The sequence below is a fragment of the Xyrauchen texanus genome, chromosome 44 (assembly GCF_025860055.1).
Source record: "Xyrauchen texanus isolate HMW12.3.18 chromosome 44, RBS_HiC_50CHRs, whole genome shotgun sequence".
Lineage (NCBI taxonomy): Eukaryota > Metazoa > Chordata > Actinopteri > Cypriniformes > Catostomidae > Xyrauchen > Xyrauchen texanus.
Window position 1 is genome coordinate 15,960,473 of NC_068319.1, and position 9,156 is coordinate 15,969,628.

At 38.9% G+C, this 9,156-nt stretch overlaps 1 protein-coding gene across 1 annotated transcript; it reads right to left on the bottom strand.

Annotated features, from left to right (window-relative positions):
• Positions 1-1,472: 1,472 nt before the first annotated feature.
• Positions 1,473-7,987, bottom strand: LOC127636474 (nuclear factor 7, brain-like). Its single transcript, XM_052116947.1, has 8 exons — positions 7,732-7,987; positions 7,251-7,468; positions 6,929-6,974; positions 4,301-4,396; positions 3,984-4,208; positions 3,847-3,869; positions 3,633-3,748; positions 1,473-2,065 (listed from the first exon to the last, which is right to left on the bottom strand). The coding sequence occupies exons 1-8, from the start codon at positions 7,915-7,917 to the stop codon at positions 1,536-1,538; spliced, it is 1,440 nt and encodes a 479-aa protein (XP_051972907.1). The 5' UTR covers positions 7,918-7,987; the 3' UTR covers positions 1,473-1,535.
• Between the last annotated feature and the right edge of the window lie 1,169 nt (positions 7,988-9,156).

Sequence of the window (9,156 nt, forward strand, 5' to 3'; positions counted from 1 at the left end):
CAAATCAGATTACACATACAGAGATTACACTCAATGTCTTCAAGTGGAACACATTAGAAAGTAGACAGTGATTAATAAAAGTACTCTAAATTTTAAAGCTTAGATCATAGAAATCACCATAGAGTTAGACAAAAGAAAGTGAACATCACAGATTGTATTAAGTGTATCAGAGCTGGAAATCTCATCATTGTAGAGCAAATGGTTGTAAAATACCATATGTACACAAAATCATTATATTGAGAAGGAATCTCTTCTGGTGTTCTTCTCATTAACATTTTGGTCCATTGAATAATTATAGCAGTAGTTCTTTAAATATTAACGTGCCAAGAAAAACAACCCATCTGAGCTCCAGTCAAAAGGTGCAAGATTGTGACCGATTCTTTGTGCTTATTCCAGTATGTATGAGAAGTGGACATGTAAAAACAAGTATCAATTCTAAGCACTTAACCAACATTTTTTGGTAGTGAAATTAAAACTGATTTAAATAATGTAAAATAAAAGCCCATGAAAATTGCTTATCAAATTAAATCATAACATGAAATAGCACACAGCTTTATGACACTTAATTATGCAGAAATAAACTTTAGTATGAATATAGGGATATTCCTCACAGGATATCTGACCTACTTTGTCGTCAAAAACTCGCCACACGTACTTAAGTTGCATAGCACCTATTGAAATCTGAGCTATTTAGATATTAGGATGTGATCTTACAACGTAAAACCTTAACTCATACATCATGATGGGGTAAATCAAATATGCCGTATCCCATAAGCTGCGTTCACACTGCCAGCAACTTTGTCACTGCATGTCGCCGGTTCTAAACAGCACTGTTTCTTTACAATTAATAATATTATTATTAAATATTAGGATCAGGTGATCGCTCCCGAAAGTTACCATTTGCGTTAAGTTAAACATTTCTCAACTTTGGCGCGTTGCTGGCCAATCGCTCGTATTGCCGGCTCTCATTGAAAATGAAGGAGATGAGGTTGTGTCGCTGAAAGTGTGAACGCAGCTTTACAAATACAGATGAATAAAATAAGGTTCAATAACAAATAAAAACAAATGTCTGAATATATGCCATATAATGGGATACATAGTGTTGAGAAAGTTACTTTTGTTAAACAGCAAATTTAATCACTTGCTGATTTTCTCTGTGGATTTAAATTCAGTTCATATCAACTGCTGATACATTTCTGACCTGACAAACAGAGTTCAAGCCTTATTTTCACCTGTATATTGATGTACAACAGACAACACTGAGGTCAAAGACTAGAGACTACATAGAGCAGCTAAAGTCGACACTAATGTGAAAACCTGTAATGCCTCTACCTGAATTTCAGTGGGGCTACATCATAATTCAATAGTAAGAGAAATTCAATGAACTCCTTCGGATTATGGTGCATCAAAGCTCTACACCGGTTCTTAATTCAGATTAACTGAATCCACTCCCTCCCTCCCTCCCTCCCTCCTTTCATGAGAAAAATGCCCTGACATTTTTACTTGGGATAGAAGCAACAACAGGAGTACAATGTTCAGTAGAAATGACATATCTGTAGTCGACTGCCTGGGTCGTTTTTGCCAGGGCTAAAGAAAGGTGACACAGGCTCGTCAAAGTACGTAACAAAGTTATAGATGCGTTTCATAGTGACGGCATCGAAGAAAGTAACATGACCCCTGTCGTAATCCAGAAAGACTCCAACACGCGGGGAGTTCCAATAGTCTGCTACGGGCACGCGGGAGTCCTCCTCATTGGCGTACAGTCGGTCTTGGAGACACAAGCTCCAGTACCCGGCTGAGGGCGAAAGGTTAACGAAACCTTTGCGGTTGCTGTACTCAGTGGTGACGCCCAGATACCAGACCCCCTTGTCCCGTACGTCCACCTCCCAGTAGTGCTGCCCGCTGGAATACTGAGCAGTGGCGAGCACCCCAAAGAAACGTGTGAAACGCTGCAGCATGTCGGGCTCCTGGGACCGACCACGGCCCTCCTCTACTTTGGTGTCAAAGTCGCTGATGGCCAAGGAGGGGTGGGCGGTGTCTAAATCTAGAGTCAGATTCTGAGGCACTGGAGGACAGAGAAACATTGGTTATCTAAATTATATTTTAAGGGTCTTTGGTACAAATGTTTTTGAAATAATATTTTTTTTTAATTATTGTTTCACTACTTAAAATAAATAAATCCAAACTACTAATTTCTTTTTCCAGAATTTCAGGTTTTAATGATAATTGCTATGTTTCATATCACACTAGAGGTGTATGCAAGTAATTGACTTTAACCTTGTGCAACCCTATGTGCACATACGTGGATGTTGTATTTTAGCTTTGCTATACACGACGCATAATTTTAATTAATTTAAACCAACTGATCTCAGTTCAGGAGACTCTGTGCTGTCATTAAAGAGTTACACACACACACACACACACACACACACACACACACACACACACACACACACACACACACACACACACACACACACACACACACACAGTCCACTCGGCTCGCTTCTCTCTCACGTTTTCTCCGCTGCATTTGTGTGTCGCAAGTTGACGAGTCTGACAGGCAGACAAGAAGGAATGGAGATGCGCATACGAGATTCTTCGTCCGGTTGCATTTTTTTCTCAATACCGTAGATAAGCAAATGTACATGGTATGATAACAGTCCATTTTCAAACCGCGGTATACCGTGAAACTGGTATACCGCTGCAACCCCAAGTGCATCTAGACTGTGATCTGTGTCATTCTTCCTCTTATCAGTCAGGCACAAGCAGCAGAGCTGCTCTCGTGCGCCATCATTAGAGTTTAATGTGATCTCATGTTACGTTAAATTAGATCAAATGACTATTCCACAACGAAAATGTGTTGACAATTGTTTTTATTGTTGACATTGTAAATAACGTTGACTAAATGTTTCTCATGATCTTAAAAATCTTTTGATCTGAAGGTGAATGCTTAAATGTTTGAAATAAATTTTGTAGACAAAAATATAAGTGTGCCAACATATTACATTTATTTAATTACAAAACTAAAATAATAATAAAAAAAGTTAAAGTTTGTGAAATTGATGACTTGGAAAGCAGCAACTAAGTGCTCAACATAGATGGGAACTCCTTTAATACAGTTTAAAAAGCATCCCAGGGTGATACCTCAAGAAGTTGGTTGAAATAATGTCAAGAATACATGTCTGCAAATTCTAGGCAAAGGGTGACTACTTTGAAGATGCTCAAATATAACAGTTTTTATTTATTATGGATTTTGTTTAGTCACAACATAATTTCCATTTATGTTATTCCATAGTCATGATGACTTTACTATTATTCTATAATGGGTTTTTTATGAGTAAGTGACCCTAAACTTTTACACACACACAATATTCCTATGATTAAGATTTGGCCTGGAGATCACAATTCTGAAATTCCCTTACATTTCCAGGTTTTCCATGACCACGAGAACCCTGCTACTTTCCAGTGTATTTTCACTCAAATCACATGACTAGACGCAAGATATCTGAATCATGGGAGCCAATCATTTGCTTATAATTTGGGTCATAAGGGACAACAGCTGTCAGGTCACCAAACACCCACATGTCACAGTTGACATATAAGCCAAGTAATGAGTTAACAGCACTCACTTGTGTGTAACACATGCATCATTTTCTTCCACATGATGAGCTGAAAGGGGCCTGTGAACTCAGAGTAATCTGGAGGGCTGTTAGACACTTGAACACTGACATTGATGTGGCAGGGGCTAAGGGGAAGATAAACACATTATGGGAGACAAAATCCCCAAAATCCCCAGGATATAGGTTAAGGAATTAACTTTCATTCAAATAGAGATCCACATACCTGGTGTATGAATTACTAATACTCTGGAAAAAGAACACAAAAATGTTAAGTGTTAACAAATAAGAAAATGACATTACAGCACATTTAGTCAAATTTACTACAATTAAATAAAGATAGATGACAGGAGAGTTCTTCACCTCAAAGTTAACGCTATCACTCAGCTGTTTCTGAATTTCAGTAATAGCTTTGTCCACTTTGGCAGCTTCGCTCTCCACAAGCTTCAGGTTCCCATCGATAAGCCCAATAGTGGCCACTGCTTCAAACTCCAAATGTTCCAAGAGATCATCTTTCTCATCCAACAGAAACTGAACCAGGGCACCAACATCTTCCTCGATCTTCTCCTTTAGGGCTTGTTTCTTGAGCTGTTGTCAAGTAAATGTAAAATTTAGGCCCCTTTTCTTGGGAGCATACAATTCAAAACGTGTTGTCTAACAGTGTGGCGAGTCTGTCGTACCTTAACATCGGCTTTGACCTGCTCCTCAGTGCTCTTTACTCTGGCACACATGGACTTCTGCCAATTGAGCTTGATGAGCCTTAGCTTGAGCTCACTCTGCATATGACATAGAAATAAAACAGAGAACTTAAAATGCAGTATTATAGCATCTATTCATCCATTTATCTAAAATACAATCTGATGATACCAAATAAGAACACAATTTACATGAATGATTTTACACAGCATTTGATAAATGTATTATCTATTGACACAGCAGACCGTAGCTTTTAGAATTGACACTAAGAGCAATGACGACAACTGTTAAGTTATTAAAAATATTTCAGATTTTAATTTACGACTTGCGCGTGTATATATATATATATATATATATATGCATGTACATTGGGTACGGAAAGTATTCAGACCCCCTTAAATTTTTCACTCTTTGTTATATTGTAGCCATTTGCTAAAATCATTTAAGTTCATTTTTTTTCCTCATTATTGTACACACAGCACCCCATATTGACAGAAAAACACAGAATTGTTGACATTTTTGCACATTTATTAAAAAAGAAAAACTGAAATATCACATGGTCTTAAGTATTCAGACCCTTTGTTCAGTATTTAGTAGAAGCACCCTTTTGATCTAATACAGCCATGAGTCTTTTTGGGAAAGATGCAACAAGTTTTTCACATCTGGATTTGGGTATCCTCTGCCATTCCTCCTTGCAGATCCTCTCCAGTTCTGTCAGGTTGGATGGTAAACGTTGGTGGACAGCCATTTTCAGGTCTCTCCAGAGATGCTCAATTGGGTTTAAGTCAGGGCTCTGGCTGGGCCATTCAAGAACAGTCACGGAGTTGTTGTGAAGCCACTCCTTCGTTAATTTAGCGGTGTGCTTAGGGTCATTGTCTTGTTGGAAGGTGAACCTTCGGCCCAGTCTGAGGTCCAGAGCACTCTGGAGAAGGTTTTCGTCCAGGATATCCCTGTACTTGGCCGCATTCATCTTTCCCTCGATTGCAACCAGTCGTCCTGTCCCTGCAGCTGAAAAACACCCCCACAGCATGATGCTGCCACCACCATGCTTCACTGTTGAGACTGTATTGGACAGGTGATGAGCAGTGCCTGGTTTTCTCCACACATACCGCTTAGAACTTTTTGGCCTTAATTCTATCTTGGTCTCATCAGACCAGAGAATCTTATTTATCACCATCTTGGAGTCCTTCAGGTGTTTTTTAGCAAACTCCATGCGGGCTTTCATGTGTCTTGCACTGAGGAGAGGCTTCCGTCGGGCCACTCTGCCATAAAGCCCCGACTGGTGGATGGCTGCAGTGATGGTTGACTTACTACAACTTTCTCCCATCTCCCGACTGCATCTCTGGAGCTCAGCCACAGTGATCTTTGGGTTCTTCTTTACCTCTCTCACCAAGGCTCTTCTCCCCCGATAGCTCAGTTTGGCCGGATGGCCAGCTCTAGGAAGGGTTCTGGTCATCCCAAACGTCTTCCATTTAAGGATTATGGAGGCCACTGTGCTCTTATGAACCTTAAGGGCAGCAGACATTTTTTGTAACCTTGGCCAGATCTGTGCCTTGCCACAATTCTGTCTCTGAGCTCTTCAGGCAGTTCCTTTGACCTCATGATTCTCATTTGCTCTTACATGCACTGTTAGCTGTAAGGTCTTATATAGACAGGTGTGTGGCTTTCCTAATCAAGTCCAATCAGTATAATCAAACACAGCTGGACTCAAATGTATGTGTAGAACCATCTCAAGGATGATCAGAAGAAATGGACAGCACCTGAGTTAAATATATGAGTGTCACAGCAAAGGGTCTGAATACTTAGGACCATGTGATATTTCAGTTTTTCTTTTTTAATAAATGTGCAAAAATGTCAACAATTCTGTGTTTTTCTGTCAATATGGGGTGCTGTGTGTACAATAATGAGGAAAAAAAATGAACTTAAATGATTTTAGCAAATAGCTGCAATATAACAAAGAGTGAAAAATTTAAGGGGGTCTGAATACTTTCCGTACCCACTGTATATAATGGTCTATATTTGGCCATTTTGAGCTGAAATATTTTAAAAATAATTTGACTTAGCTAAAATGTTTTGCTAAGTACAATCAACAATAGAAATAAAGGCTATAGGGAGAATCTTGTGGTCAAATTGAAAATATAACTGATATTAACCTAAGGAATGCATTACAGAGTTGCTTTTATATTAGGGCTGGGTGGGTATTGATACAGATGTTCCAATTCTGATTCAAAAGTTCTCGATTTGATTCCATATCGATTCAAACATTGACTTGCATTGTAGAGGGTTGCGCATAGAGTAAAAGATTGATCTATGGATTTAAAAACTGATAATGTGATCGTTCAAATGAAGATCGTGAGGCATCGTAAAATGTATGTTTTTACCCAGTCCTACATAGCATGATGTTGATATACATACTCATTTTCAGTTCTCTCAACACAACAAAAGTGCATTTCTTCATTTTGATACGCCCTTCTGTTGCTTTGCGCTTGCAACGGCACAGCGGTTCAATATCTGAACATGTTTGATCAAGTAGCATCACTACGAGCCTGAAGAATAGATACTGCTATACATATGAAAGAAGTCTGGAAAATAAAAAGCAATCTAGAACTAACCTTCATGTCTTCAACAACCTCTGGAACAGGAGCAACATCATGGTGTCTAAAAAAAATAAATACAAATGTTTTATTAATGATCCTAATTTTGAGGACAATTTCAATAAACTGCTACAATGGTAGATCAGGTCTTCTAGACAGTGGAAGTGCCACAAAACCTAGTGAGCAACCTACCTATACAAGGCTTTGGGCATCATAGATGCCTTTTATGCCCAAAAATGATGTTTATTTAGGCAGTTCTCGAAGTTGAGACATTCTGAGGTTTAGCTTGATGAAAATATAACGATTGTGAATGTGTTCAAACACAAAGAGTCGGCTTCACCTGTGGGTTCTAGACTCTCTGCAGACCACGCATATGGGCTTTCTGTCCGTGTGGCAGTACAGTTTGAGTTCCTCGTGGTGTCGCTCACATTTTCCGTCCATTTTCACCGGTTTCGCGGGTGCAGAGGGCCTACACGTCTTCAGGTAATCGAAGTCGCTCAGTTTATCCACCAAGTTCTTCACTAAGTAGTTCTTGGTAAAACTGATTTTGGAGAACACCTGCAAAAAATGAATAAATATATACAATTTGGCATAACGCTGCAGAGTACTATGTATGATTTAAAACAACCTTTAAAATACCACATTAATGACCGGATCGTCCCGACAGCTCATTATCTCATATGATGCTTATTAGACTATATGTTTAGAATCGTTTGCATTAAATAGACACAAACTGTATATATTGTCGTTATTTGCGTTCAAACAGCTATTTAACTAACCAACCCTGAATCAAGCAAGGTTTATCAAAACAAACAACACACCATCCTGCATTCCGGACACTGGTAACCCACATCGTCGCCTCCATTTTCCTCCCAGTGCATCAAAATGCACATGCGGCAGAAATTGTGGCCGCATTTCAAAATCACAGGGTCGTCGAAATAATCGAGGCAAATTGAGCACACTAATTCCTTCTGCAGTTCGACCCTCGAGTCTCCAGCGGTGGCCATGTTTCCCCGAGCAACCGTTGCGTGCTGCAACTGCCTAACGGGGCCAGAGATATTCTCGACGGAACGAGGATCCCTCTATGTATTCACTTCCTGCTCCAGTCACGTGGTGCTCACAGTGGCGAATCAGATTGATTTGTATGATCGAAGCTTGCTCATGTTTTGCACATTAAATCTGACAAAAGACAGTAATGTCTCATCAACCAAGATTTTCAACCAGCGTTCCGTGAAGATACTTCTAACTAACATTATTACACAACATTATATTTTATTAAATATTTTTCTGAATATTTATATATGCCATTTATTTTCCAGATGTGTATGACATTCTTTCTTCTGCTGAACACAAACGAAGATTTGTAGAAGAATATCTTGGCACTGTAGGTCCATACAATGCAAGTGAATAGTGGCTAGAATGTTTAAGCCCAAAAAAGCACATAAAGGCAGCATAAATGTAATCCTCAAGACTCCAGTGGTTAAATCCATGTCCACTGGATATATTATAGTAATTATAGTAAAAATAATTTACTATAATTTAAATTCTAGTCACCATTGGTGACAGTTGGGTTGTGTGCGTTCATATGCGGTTTCGTGCATCTTGTGAGTTATTGAATACGTCTATAGGACTAGTGTGTCTCGCGACTCTTCTCATCCCTTCTGGTTCAGACGAGCTCGCTGCACCACACGCAACAACAATCCCAGAACAAGAGTGTCGTGAACAAATGACTCTTTTGAACCGGATCTTTTTATAAAAGAACTGAGGGTTTGAACCCAGGAGCTCAGGTTAGCAGTTTGAATCAGATTCACTGTCACAGCGAATCAGCCATCAGTGAACTCACAACTGGGAGTGCAGACATTTCAAAATAAGAGTTCCATGTGTTATTTTTCTCCATTAACCAACATCTTATGGAGTTTTGTGTTCTTTGTCACAGTCGCCTTCAGCTTGCTCACTGGGTTTCTAAATACAATTATTATTTAATTATTAAATTTTTATACATATTTTACAATCATATTTTATCAAACTACACAATGATGACTAAGACTTTATAGATATTACAGTTTCATTTTTTTGTTAATGTCTGATCTTATGTAAAGCTGCTTTGAAACGATGAGATGTGAAAAGTGTTATACAAATAACAATGATTAAACCACTGGAGTCATGTAGATTACTCCTATGATCTGTTTCTTACCCACAGTGAAATCAAGTTGTTACTTTTATGCTGCGTTTATGGACCTTCTAAG

Coding starts and splice junctions, on each gene's coding strand:
- LOC127636474 (XM_052116947.1), bottom strand. CDS start 7,917: ATGGCCACCGCTGGAGACTCGAGGGTCGAACTGCAGAAGGAATTAGTG. Junction 7,469..7,731: donor AGTGTCCGGAATGCAGGATG/GTGTGTTGTTTG, acceptor CATTTTTTGCAG/GTGTTCTCCAAAATCAGTTT. Junction 4,209..4,300: donor AGGTCAAAGCCGATGTTAAG/GTACGACAGACT, acceptor ACTTGACAACAG/CTCAAGAAACAAGCCCTAAA.